The sequence below is a fragment of the Lepisma saccharinum genome, chromosome 21 (genome assembly GCF_977018435.1).
Source record: "Lepisma saccharinum chromosome 21, izLepSacc3.1, whole genome shotgun sequence".
In the NCBI taxonomy this organism is placed as follows: domain Eukaryota; kingdom Metazoa; phylum Arthropoda; class Insecta; order Zygentoma; family Lepismatidae; genus Lepisma; species Lepisma saccharinum.
The window spans coordinates 58,267,379-58,281,310 of record NC_139249.1 but is presented as its reverse complement, the minus strand read 5'-3'; the positions used below and the strand labels follow the sequence as shown (position 1 = coordinate 58,281,310).

The 13,932-nt window shown below is 37.1% G+C and overlaps 1 protein-coding gene across 1 annotated transcript in view; it reads right to left on the bottom strand.

The window, feature by feature from the left end:
* Positions 1 to 1,742: 1,742 nt before the first annotated feature.
* LOC146004199 (sodium channel protein Nach-like) overlaps positions 1,743 to 13,932 on the bottom strand; it is an 84,288-nt gene continuing 72,098 nt past the window's right edge. The window contains exons 2-6 of the mRNA XM_083142868.1: positions 8,828 to 9,122; positions 7,851 to 7,904; positions 5,265 to 5,370; positions 3,143 to 3,249; positions 1,743 to 2,062 (exon numbers count right to left, since the gene is read on the bottom strand). Of these exons, the coding sequence (XP_082998994.1) occupies positions 1,911 to 2,062; positions 3,143 to 3,249; positions 5,265 to 5,370; positions 7,851 to 7,904; positions 8,828 to 9,122 (714 nt within the window). The 3' untranslated portion in view covers positions 1,743 to 1,910. The remainder of the gene's footprint in view (positions 2,063 to 3,142; positions 3,250 to 5,264; positions 5,371 to 7,850; positions 7,905 to 8,827; positions 9,123 to 13,932) is intronic.

The following is a 13,932-nucleotide window of genomic DNA, read 5'->3' as shown; positions in this document are numbered from 1 at the left end:
GCTAAAGCGCCCCGAATTCCTACAATAATCTAATTAAGATCGTGTACGGTGCTAATTAATTTTACATCGCCAGCAGGATTAAACTGAGAAAAGCATCTTCAGGACTTCTACCCTCCAAACTTTTCCCCGTTTAGATGGTGGCTGCTGATAAGAGATGAGCCCCCACCGAAATAAAATCCTGGCTACGGGCCTGCTAATCAATTAATTTTCTGTTGTGCATTAACTACATTTTGGTCAATACACCATTTTAACACGACCACGTCCACCAAAATGTACTGTGGACCTAACACCAGTGGTTTTTTTTCAGAGCAAGTGCTGCAATGATCCTGCCGTGAAATTCTCCTTAGCAACTAAGAACCTGAAAATTAAAATTTCATGATAGAACAAAGAAATAGTGCCTAATCAATATTCGCTTTCAATTTGTATGATTGATGTGCTCGATCGATCGCAGACGACTGCTAAGCCGATGAGATATGTTTCTCTAACCAATCAATCAGCATGAGACCTAATTACCATTATCATTCCACACATGTGTACATCGACTTACAAGAGCATGCAATGTACAAATTAGTAACACGAGACAGACACGTGCAACCTCAAGTCCAATAGAGAGGAGGAACCTCTGTGTAGGTGCCAGATTCGCAATATTTTCATTGCTGTATTTAATTACAGAGGATATGTGAGAGATGTTAGTGATTGCTTTTTCTAAAGGCACTTGACTATCGCATAAAGCATGCTGATATTTGAAACTAATGACAGTGTAGATTGAAAATAAAAGGATAAAAAGAGTACAAGAAAATGTATTCCTAGTACATAAAGTTTCAAGACAAGATATCGGTTGCTTGTATTCGAATCCTGTTGATATCCATAGTAATTGAGAATTTCACAAATGGTGGAGTGGTTAGCATAGCGCGCCAGGACCCTATCTGTGCGTAACGTAGGCGTCACACAAACTTTAATTATCAACGTTAGAATGATCATTAATTATAGTTACAAAATGACCTCTTTTAATTAGAAGGTTCCGGGCTCAATTGATGTGAGAACACTTAAAAATTATCCGGATCACCTTTTAAATGTAGGCTCAGTCCTCATTTGCGAATGTGGGATTAATTTGGACTTGCAACAAATTTTATTTATAATTAGGAAGTTTTACGATACAAAAATATATTTGTCCACGAAAAGTGTTTGTATAATAACAAAATATCTAATTAGTTCAACAGAAGCAAAAACGACTCAAACTTAACTCAATGTTAACTGCTTTATCATGTCGAATTTGGGATGTATTTAATTTATTATCTATTGTTTGATTGAATATTACATTATGGTAGCTTGAATTATGTTTATTACTTATAGTTAATTTCTGATTTTGACATAATATTAATTTCTAGATTTATTATTGTTGCAGCAATGACAAAAAGTGCCCAAATTCCATTTTCTGCTTGGTTTTGTCTTTAATTCACTATAAGAGAAAGGTATGTAAATTTATAATTTACTAAAAGCACAATCATAGGTATTTAGGAAGAAACATAGATACCTGAAAATATTTTCAAATGAAATCACAAGTTACGTTAGTACATGATGGTTAGTTGATTGACTTGCTTTATTTTACTTCGCCTTTTGTGCCACTTTTGGCTAATTTGCAAAGATGGGGATGATGATGATTTGATAAAATTAATGAATGGACACTCACAAACATCATTGCGCAGGCCGGAATTGGAAATCGGGACCCCTGGCGTTGTAGAGCGATGTGCTAACCACTGTGCCACGAGGGCCGGCCTTATTACATGATGGATTCAATTTACTGTATTCATTACACTATACATTTGTTTACGGGTTTATACGCGTGCATACATATGTTAAACATATAGGCTACACTACATACATGTATGCATATTACACCATAAACTTGACTAAATGCTTTTGATATTCAAGTGATGGTTTCTTTCACTCTGCTTATGTCTGTGGCAGAGGAAAATTGGTCTGATGAAGATGTAATACAAAATCTCAGCAGCACTCATTAAACTGGCTCCTATAAACAAAGCGAACACCCCTCCAACAGAAACTGCAAGTAAAAAAAAAAAAAAAAAATAAGTTGTCATGACGTATATTAATAATAATTTAACGATTTGGTCAAATTATGGTTGGTGTTACCAAGAATAAATTCCAAAAAGATTTTCAGACAGTTGTAATCTTATTGGGAAACTCATACATACATGGGGACAGAATTAAAATAGGCCTACATGTCGAAAAGTTAGTGACAGTGATGTTAAATCAGCACATATAGTAATAATAGTTAAACATTGTACCCGTATGTTCATCATCCTTTTCACCATACTTTTCCATAGTGATAAATAGCTGTGTGGAAATTAAATTTTTTTTCTAAGTTAAGTTGTAAACAAATGTACTGTACATATTTACCAAAAGATTCATTATCTTTTTAAGAGTGGATAAATACACATTATTATTATTATTAACACTAAACATAACAAAATATTAACATATTGATAACGAGACAACGATTCATCCATTTATTGACACAAATATATTTCCTGGGAGTTCACTGTTCCACTGTTGGTCTCTATTGACAGTTTTTACGAATTGCCATGCATTTTGTAATATTTGTACCTGTTAGTAATTTTTGGGACACAATATTCAAATTAACGTACCATACATTGGATTTTTTTTACGTGCGAGTTTTATCGAAAGATTTTCTTTAACTCCGTCTTCTTCTGCAGGGATTTAATGTGAAAATGATTTTATGTTATGAAAGTTTTAATTGTTTTAAAGTTCATAACAATCTGTTGATTGGTTGATTGACTGAATGATTTTGCTTATTTTACTTCACTATCCTGGGCATGAGTGTTCTTTGTGAATGTCCCTTCATCTATTTCATCAGATCCTTACTCATCAACAACTTCGCGTTTAGCCGAATTTGGTAGGATAATAAACAAAATCATTCAGTCAATAAACCAACCAATCAACAAACACATCGGTACATTGTTATCAACCTCAAAAAATTACATCGTCTATATGAGAAGTGACGAATATAGAACCACTGTCCAAAAAGAACTGGAATCATAACAGAATTGCACAGTTAGGCTGCACACATGACTTAATTGTATAATACGCCGTTGGCACTCACCTGCTATATCCACCATTCCTCTAATAACTCGGATTTTTCGCCTGGTTTGTGCGAGTACAATGACTACTGTGAATCTCGAATAATTGCCACCATCAGCCATTTTTCCACTTAAAAAAAATAAAAATTTGTGATTATAGTTAGAAAATATTTATTATATTTATGTTGGTAGCACAGTATAGAAAGAGATTTCCGACAAGAAAAGTACTAGATTTTACAATTCAATTATGCACTCTCTAACAAATTCCACTAAATTTTAAATGCACCTGCACCCTACACTTTTTGATTGGATATGAAAAGAGTAAATTACTATATCGAGTGTGTGCTAGTATGTGAAAATTAATAGCCAATAGTAATGCATTTTTTTTTTTTGTTATTTTGCTTCGCTTTTCTGCCACTTTTGGCTAATCGAGAAGACGAGGATGAATAATAATCTGCAAATAGTTAGAGAAGCTGTGTTTAGAACAACAGGCATGCACTCGTGGACGTCCACAGGGATTTTTTAAGGGTGGTAGGCTGTGGTGAGTGAGGGAGTGGGGGTGGAAAATAAGGAATCTTTTTCCAAGGGGAGAAAACGAGGTCCCCCAAAAGAAAACAATGCTTCAGTTTTAAGTTGTGTTTTCTTTGATTTTTGTTTTTAAGTATTACATCCCTACAGAAATTAATGAAAATTGATATGAATGTAATGAAATCGTAATATGTAATCTATGCGATGGTATCTTTAACAAAGATCGAGGACACTTTTTTCCTACGTGTTGGCCTCTTTATACCCCCTCATCCTTAGAAATAATCAGGGTTAATTAAATCATAGAACTTCTCTCCTTTAGATCAGTAGCGACTCGTGGCTTTTTTGGGGTGTAGGGAGAAATTATGGTAAACCAAGGAATGTTTTAAAAATTGTGTACGACGGCTCAACAAACGAAATGGGTTCAGCAAAAAACTTGAAACGGTTTTAGAGAATTCTTTGTTTACCCCAACCTTCTACCAATTTCTTGCCATAAAATTTCCTCACGAAAAACATCTGCAGGATGAAGAAAAGATAGAGGATGGATCGTGGCATGATTGTAAAAAGCTTGTCGCTGTGTAAGCATACTCCCTTTTATTTGAAACATTTCCGCTGGTGAAGTAAAAATAAGATTTGGACCTAGTTTTACTTTTATTTCCTGATCACATATTCCTTTGAATTAGATTTCCCTCTCCCAGAGACTCACGTTTGCAGATTTTGTTAGATTTTAATTTTACCATTATGCCAAAAGCAGAGCGCTAGGTTCCAACAAAGATCGAACTGTGCTAGGTTTAGTACCATTTTGCTGGGGTTTGTAACACTGATTGAGGAAACCCGTGATGCTTCCTCGCTGGATGCTTTAAAACCACAACCAAGCCCCTTTTCTACTTCTCACCCATCTGTTTTCAGTGATACCAGCGAGGTTCCTGAGGCGGGGCAACAAAGCCTATGTGTCCATCATCTTTGGCACAGATTAGAGTCTTTGGGCTGCGACTGGAGCGAGCGACAGCAGTCATCTTGATAATAGCTAACTTAGTCAATTGAGCTCATAATTTTATAACGCGCATTATTATTAAACAAAAGCAAGTAAAAATTAACTGTATGAAGTTCCTCACTTCCTACATGAGGAATCGCTCCTGCTTTTTATACAAATAAACACATTGCCACAATTGTACCCTATTATGGACGACAATGAATATTGCTTAGACCTTAGATATTTATTGTTGTCGATAGATACGTTTTTGTACTTTCATCGGCTGGAACTATTAATGAGAGCAAGAAAGGATCACACACCTTTATCGGCGAATATTTATAACTTCAACTATTAATCTCATAATTAACATTTGCAGCCCATTTTGAGTAGGTTTTTCCTAATAATCAATAATTATGTGTCGCCTTCTGTGGCGGAGTAGTTATTACGGTTCACTACGACTTCAGAGTTCTCGGGTTCGAATCTCGGCCTGAGCATGGGTGTTCTTTTTGTCTCTTTATCAATTTAATCATATCATCACCCATCCTCATCATCGCGATTAACCAAAATTTGCAGAAAAGCGACATTAAATAATAAACATCAAATCAAAATCAAGTAATTCTTTGTACTTATGTAATAGTTATACTCACGGCACGCTCCCAATGAACGATATATCCTTCTGTATACAGGATAGTGGACAGTTACAATTCAGTCCATGTTCTTTCGGCCCAAATGTGTTGACTGGTTCCAGATGATCTGCAAGGAGGGCAAACTAATATACATACGTACAGTACATAAGTATGTTTTAAGTATTTGCGTAGTATTTTAAATCACAACAGATTATTCAACCCAACGATGTTACCACTTTAAATAACACTATAATACCGTGCGTTCATTTCGATCTGCAGCCGAGAGATCGGGCGAAGCGTGGCGGGCGGCGCTGGCGGAGATGCCGACATTTGCGGCCTGTAATGCCTGCTTATTTTTATGGACATATGCAGACATTTATATAAATATTGCAAAACGGGCACTAACCTGTGTTATAAGGGTACAGTTTTAATTTTAGTAGCTTTGTGGCTGTATGTGCTCATGATTTTGACACTCCCATCTCCTGTGAAACACTGCGTAGAGGTTTGTTTGGAGAACGTTCTAACGCTGCACCAATTTCATCGAGTTTTCCTTCGGTTAGAATGCGTCGTTTTTGCTTAGGTATTTTAAAATTTAACGATCAAGTTTCTCGTAACGATCAAGTTTCTCGACACGAGTCTGTTTTCACGTAAGTGTCATACATAAAAATTATTTGTTCTAACGTGAACCTTGCGGCTGTCATTCCAATCGTCTCACTGACACAACACACATACACACTGCAATAACACAAACAAGTAACGGCAAGTAACCAAGAATAACACTCTTGGGCACAGTACGAAATTAACATGCTCTTTGTTTACATCTGCTCGCCACGATAGTCGCGAAGGAACAAGAAACTCGAGCTCTGAGATTTCGGATTGCAAGGAAGCTCACGAACACCACTGACTTTTAACGGTTTCGTCTGCAGCGTAATCTTGATACAGTGTTGCACATTCGAAACCTCCAAACGATCCCCATCGACACAAAACTCTTCCAAGGATATAAACTTAAGCAGGACGTTACTGGTCAAAACTATGATTAAAATGTTTATTATCTGTGGCTCTTAACATCATTTCTAAAGCGTATTTATTTGTGTATATAACGACAGAACTTGGATGAATTACAGAAGAACTTTTGCGTGTTATAACACAGGTTAGTGCTGGTTTTGCAATATTTATATAAATGTCTGCATATGTCAATAAAAATAAGCGGGCATTACAGGCCGCAAATGTCGGCATCTCCGTCAGCGCCGCCCGCCACGCTTCTCCCGATCTCTCGGCTGCAGATCGAAATGAACGCACGGTATATGGAATATTTTAAAATAAGCTTTTTCCGTAAATACCTTTAAAAAGCGCGAGCTTAATCACTTTTACAAGCACTTGTTGTTGGTAACTTAGGTCTTATAATATCGTCCATTGAGAACGCAAATGTTCTATTTCCAAATTGTAAACAAATGAAGATATCTGGGCTGTAGTCTATTTAGGATGCAATTGTTTCATCTCTGCTATCGTCTGATGCCTACATAGAACCAATATTGATATATTGAGTGTCTTTTTAACTCATGTACAGAATTTGGAAGCAGCCACGAGAATGCAAACTCCAACAACCAATGAAACCTAACGACAATTTCCTCAACTAACTACATGTGCCATCTGAGCATGAGATAAATCACTTGCATTCTAACTTCAGTCACCTTGTGGGAGATGTTTAGCAATAGTAGTGGTCTTCCGTTCTTACTTTTATTGTTAACAGACAAAAATGTTGATATTGTGGAATCAAAGTAGTTGATTGATTTCCAAAAAATATGAATTATTTATTTTACTTTGCTACCGAATGACAAATTTATAATGAAATTGTTTCATCTCCATCTCGTTTTCAGAATGCAGTGATGTGTCTGGTAGATAGAACATTGGCACTCTTAAGTCAAATCTAGTGTGCAATTGTTCTATCTGAAATTTCAATAATTAATTACAGAATAAATACCTAACGAAACTACTTTTTTTAGAGAGGCTTCAATATATCAGCCTTTGCAATGATACAAACTTTCAGCGCAATGGTGACAAATGTTCAATAAATATATCATGCCAAACCTTAAAGGGCTCTCCTGAAAGAAATGAAAAATTGTACATAGACATTTACATTCTGAATGGACGATTTGAATAAATGTCGTACAAAATTTGGTTCTGTAAGGAACGCAGGAAAAGCTTGATGCCATACATTATCATACAACTTGCACCAAGAATTTTTTATTCAACTGCAAATTTTCGTGTTCAAAATGCAAAAGTTGAAATTCAAGAAAGCTTGTTACGCTTATATTAAAAATATATAAATTTCTCTTTTTTTCATGTTCATTCATTGGGGAACACAATTCTTAATTATAAATACAATTTTGTTCGTAATCTATCCATATTTAGGAATACTCATACGAAACTATCGAAAGATTTTTATAAATTTTACCTTATAAAACGTAATGCTACGTTGAATATGGTAGCGTGTTATAACTTTCTTGAGACCATATTACGATTCTTAAAATTGTAATACTAATTTGTACATCACAATAAAATATACGTAAAATGCATTAATAAGTAAGAAATTTCAATGTATTTTACCTATTGAATCTTTTAAGCATTTAATTCCTTTATCGTTGCACAGCTTCTGTTGTCCTGAAATACCAAAAAGTATATTACTAGAAATGATAATTACATATAATAGTACTAATAATTGACTACAGATAAAAAAGTACAAGACATTAAAATTCAGTGTGTCACCATGAATAAATACAACACTTTTTCTAAATTTACATAAAATATTGAAAAGGTGATTCGAAAAATAAATACATATTGTACTCTATCTCTCTATATATAAAAATGGATGTATGTGTGTGTATATATATGTGTTTGTTCCGGCATAACTCTCGAACGCCTGGAGCGATTTAAACCAAACTTGGTACACGTATCACTTGCAATCTGGAAATAAATACTGTGGGACAAGACACCCCTGGCACCCCTAGGGGTGGGGCTGGGAAGGAGACATAAAATAGCATTCTGTTGCGTGGCATTTTCGTGTCATATCCTGCAAGTTATACTTCCCGCTACAGAGCACGGCGAAGTTGGTTGCCTACACAGAAGATGCGTTATTGCTATCCTGGAGCGATTTCAACCAAACTTGGTGCACATATGACTTACAATCTGGAAAGAAATAGGGGTAAGACACCCCTTGCACCCCTAGGGGTGGGGGTGAGAAAAGGGGTGACATGTAAAAATAATCGAAAACGACCGATCTTAGTGTGAAATCCATAGTTCTCGGAGTCGCTAAGATGAATAGTGACACTCCCAATGCCGTTCAACTCCAAGGTCATTTTACACTATAGTTAGAATTCATTATTTTCCTGTCTAATAGAAGATTGGGATAAACTTTAGATTTACTCTATATTAGCCTTTCTGTGTATAAAATTGACTTAAAACATCAAATAAAATCAAATCTAATACCTAGTGTCAAAAAGTGTAGTTAACTAACTGAGGTAGTGATCATTCAGTTGTTTCAACCTACAAAGTATGAAAGTAGAAATTGACGCATACGTACGTACCCCTATCTTGTCCTACAAGGACATCGGTGCAGTTGCAGAGTTTCATCTTGGCCTCCACTCTGCACTGTGCTATGCAGGCGGAGTAGCTGTAGTACTTGAACGCCCAAAGGCCATTCGTCTCATCAGGAAATCTACACTTTCTGGATTCCTCTGGGATTAAGCGGACATATTCATCAGCCACTTCCTCAGACACCAGGACGTACATCAGGTGTTCCTTGAAGCTTTGAACGATTGCAGTGTAAGATGATCCGAATCCTCGTGTCAATGGGACTTCGTAATTGGAAAGCATGACAAACTGGAACAAAATGTCCAATCAATGCAGTTTGTCAGTGTAACATTTTCGTAGTAATTCTTGGTTTATCCACGCAATTGATCGCAGGCCCAAATGGCGGCTGACATACTTTTTGCTACACAAAGTCGATCGACCAAAGAAAAAACTTCAAGAATCCCAGAATTTTCACCCCCAGTTGTGGAAGTTTCAAGGGTTGAAAGCGGTTTTGCTACACCACTGATGTTTGTCCAGTCGTACACGACACCTTTTGCTGTCAACAAGCACCCATCGCTTGCTTGCTCACCACGCCAACGGGACCAATCCGATTGGTTCAGCGATTCATGTAACCCTCCCTGGCTCTCGACAGAAAAAGACAAAAATAGAATTTTGAAGTTTATTCTTTCGTCGAACAGGCTTAATCTCCGTCGGGTCAGTCGTCATCCGAGGTGTGTGCCTCGATGAGTGATAACATTCTAAGTTGCGAAGTAATTGCTGTAGGGGTAGCATCGCTCTACCGTTAAAACGTTGCCAAGCGTACGTTTGTCTTGTCAGATGATTTTATTAGCTTGTTTGTACAGTGTTTGTGTATTTTGTGTACTAATTTTCCGTGCTTTGTGGACTATTTTACAACTTTTATTCAGCAACGGCGCTTATCAACTCTCTTTCCCCTGTTATACAGTACGTTGGGCAACATACTGAGTAGTGTATATTATACGATTTTATACATTTGTAGGTAACCCCTATTTCTATGGATTTAGCCTTAGTTGTATCATATTATGACGATTTTTTGTGGATTTTATAGCGGTCGACGACGTTCCAGTACAATATTCACCGCAACTCGGTTTTTCTACCTCATCCTTTGTACATATTCTACGATCTTACGTGATATAACTTACCCTTTCACTTTATTACGATCTTTCACGAGTTAGGTAACATAGAGGTCGTTCTCTTTTACTCCAGTTGAAACCTGTCACGAGGACCTTTTTTTACGATCTTTCACGTACTTTAGTTCGCTTCTAAGTAATCATTTGTAAGAGTAGTGTGTAATGGTATAAGCTGGACACGTCCTTTGACCTACTTTTTTGTTTTTAGGTTCTTTTACGGACTAATCTAACCTACATGGGAAACAGCTGACCTATACGTATGCATGTCCTTGCTAATTCGCAAAAACAGAGTTTGACCAAGTGTAACCGTTTTCGAGATGCAACTACTTCCGGTTGCTATTTTGAATTTCGGAAATTTGATTCCAGTCTAGGAGGACACAGGACATCGTGATGATGATAACGCAGAAAACCCCATGTTTCTACGATCATCCTTTCGAAAGTTATGAGTGATCCAAAAAAATTTGGCAGTTAGCCCCTGACCCCTTGACCTCAGGACCACCAAATTTCGTACACGTACACTATGTTACCGAAATCGACCGGCTGGTCAACGGGGGGATTTTTCGAGTTATTTTTGCGCTATCTCTTACCGTTTTCGTTCCGGTCGCCACTTTTTAGGATTTTGTAATTTTAGGAAAATATTTTTCGGAAGGGTAGAATTTTGATAGGTGACGACAGAGCCATCTATGAGCAAAACGTTGGAACTCTCGGATGTTGGAATTTTCTGACAACTTTTTTCAGTACGTCAACATTTTTTTTTAATATTTTAGTATTTTGAATTTTTGACAATTTTGTGCGAATTTATGATTTATAAAATTGCGTAAGAAAAAAATATAAGTAAAAAACAAAACAAAACTTTGATACTTGTTCTTAATTTTGAAACTTTTTTCTTATTCTTGACGTTGAAACTGTTCCGTGACCCTCTGATTTTTGACATCTTGAACGAATGACTTCTCTGCCACCAGGATGACGCTGCACACGGTGTCTTCAGGTAGGGCGTCGTGAAATCCACACAGTATTTTGATGTTGGTGCGATCGTTGACCCCCACCTGCTTTCTCTTTGACGTGTTGATTACGAACATGGGTCTCTGTGCTTTGAATTCGCTGGGTGTGTAGTACATGTCCACGTTGCCTGTGGTTGCTCTTTTGTACGCGGTGTACGCTTCGTATAGTTTGAGGTAATCGTTGGTGGTAATGTCTAGGTTGTAATTCTCGCGCGGGAAATCTTCGTTTCTTCCGTTCTTGACGTAGACGATCTTGATCTTGCCGTTGTCGAACATGCTGCAATCTTTTTCCTGGTTGTTATCGCGTCCGGTCGGAAAAAGCACAACCACAAAATCTGGCATGTCGAACTGTATGTCGTTGAACTGTGTCGTGGCGTTGAATTTGTAATGGCTGCCTAAAGCGGGTTTCTGCACGCACTGGTAACTGTAAAACTGAAACGCAATGATGGAGGTGAAGAGGAGGTGATGACGGACAATGTGTTAGAGAGTAATGTGTACTTGTGTGAGGTTCAATGGGTTATGGTTAAGAGTCCTTTTTGAAAAGGAAAATGGATAAGAAACGACACCTAAATAGTATGAAGACCTTTACCCCAAAATGAAGATTAGAAGCAAAAGGGAAGACTCGATAAAACGAAGTGAAATCGAAACAGAGGCAGTAGAAACCCAACTAGATGAAATACCAAATAATTTTAGATTTTTAGTAAATGAATTGCAATCAGCAATTGCGAAGGAAAAAAAATAGTGTCAACAAAGACATTTCTAACAGAAATCACCAGTAAAATCTTGGCAGAGTACGAAGACCTTAAAATGAAATGTGAAGTGGCTTTATCTCTAAATGAGGAACTTAAAAGTGATAAGGTATTCTTCCAAGAAATTCTAAAGAAGCAGAGTTCAGAAGAGGAGGTTCATAGAGAAAGTGCATCTTATGCAGGAAAACCCAACCGCAGAATGCGGATATACCAAAACTCTCGAGACCAGCAAAGCTAACGTTATTTTAATATCAAGATAGAAAACGTCTAAGGAAATGCAGTCCATCATAACAAGCAAAATTGTCCCAGTAAGAGACATAATTAGAGTGACTGACATTAGAGCTACACAAGAGGAACTTCAAAGAATGATTAATGATCAGAACTTGCGATCGGAGGCATTAATTATGGAACCAAGAAAGAAAAGGATTCCAAAAGTAGTCCTTTATGATGGACCTAAATCATATAATGATAAAGATCTAGCAGAGGAATTGTATAACTTAAACTTTGACGACATGATGACGGAAGAGGAGTTCGTCAGTAATATGAAAATAAGTTTTAGGACTGGTAGGCTAAATGAAAAAAAACATCACATGTAGTCCTGGAAACCTCCTCATAATGAGGAATATTATTCTTAGGAAAGAAAAACTCTACTTAAACTTTCGTATGGTTAATGTCAAAGACTACATCTCTATTCCTAAGTGTTTTAAGTGCATCGACCCGGGCCACATAAGAAAATATTGCACTAGAGAAGACACATACAACAAGTGTGCCGAACAGCATGAGGAACAGCAGTGTTTTTGAAGTGTAAGGATATGCATACCGTGCAAGATCTGGAGCCGTAATTGCCAAAGACAGGAATGCCCAACATATAAAGAGTTATATGATAGACTGATAGCAAGCACTTACTATGGCTAGTAAAAGCTGTGTTATGAAAGGAACGGTTCTAAGTTTAGGCTTATACAGGTAAACGCTCAAGGATCCGAACTTGTCATGAATGAACTCATCCATTATATCTCAAATAATGAGATAGACATAGCACTTATACAGGAGCACTATCAAGCGAGAGGGAAGATTCAAGGACTCCCTAATAGAATGAGATCTTTTCTAATACCCGAATCATCAAAAGCGGCAATAATAGTCGATAATCCAAGCATCGATGCTGTATGGTTGCGTGATTATTCTACTACCCAGTGTGTGGCAATAGAGGTTAAGCTGTGTGAGGACTTATGGATAAGGTAGACGTATTGTCAATATAAGGATCCCATTCAGCCATACATACAGATGATGGATAGACTGGTCACAAGATTTACTTGGCACAAAATTCTCATATAAATGGATGCCAATGCCATGTCGCACCAGTGGTTCAGCAATGGTACTGATGAAAAGGGCTTGGAGCTGGAGGATTACATCGCCAGCAGGGACCTGCATGTGATGAATAGAAAATCAACAGTTACAACCTTTTGTAACTCAAGAGGAGGGAAATCAAATATCGATATTACACTAACCAATCATTTGGGTAGGAACTTAATAGACAATTGGTGGGTTAGGGATATCACCAAAAGTGACCATAATATGGTTGGCTGGAATATTAAATCAAGAAGAAGTTCTAACGTAGACCAAGATATTCCGGCTAGGAGAAAATGGCCCTCTGTTGAGCAATCTCTGTTGAGGATTAATGTGAATCAGTTATTACTACAAAAACCCATAGAGACAAGAGAACCATTAGTGGAAAATTTGAAGGTGTTAACAGACACACTGGATCGTGCAATACGAACCATTCCACACTCTAACAAAAACAAGAAGTAAACAATATGGCCATTGTATATATTAAAACGAAGGACCCTTACGAGGAAGTTGAGAAAGATATACCAGAAGTCCAAGACGGACCAAGACCGAAGGTATAACCTTGAAAAATGCAGGAGATCCAAAGAAATATACGCAGATCTTATAAAGCAACATCGAGTCGATTTCTGGGATAGATTCCTGCAGAAGGAAATTGCCAGAGATCCATGGGGATATCCGTACAAACTGGTCTCGGATAAGCTTAAGTCTAGTTTAGCCATACCCACCTTACGAAGGGGTGATGAGACATATACAGAGACAGGAAAGGATACAATACAATATCTCATGGATAATCTTTTACAAACAGATATGCCACAAGAGGATTCTGTAATACAGATGGCGATTAGGTATGAAGTGA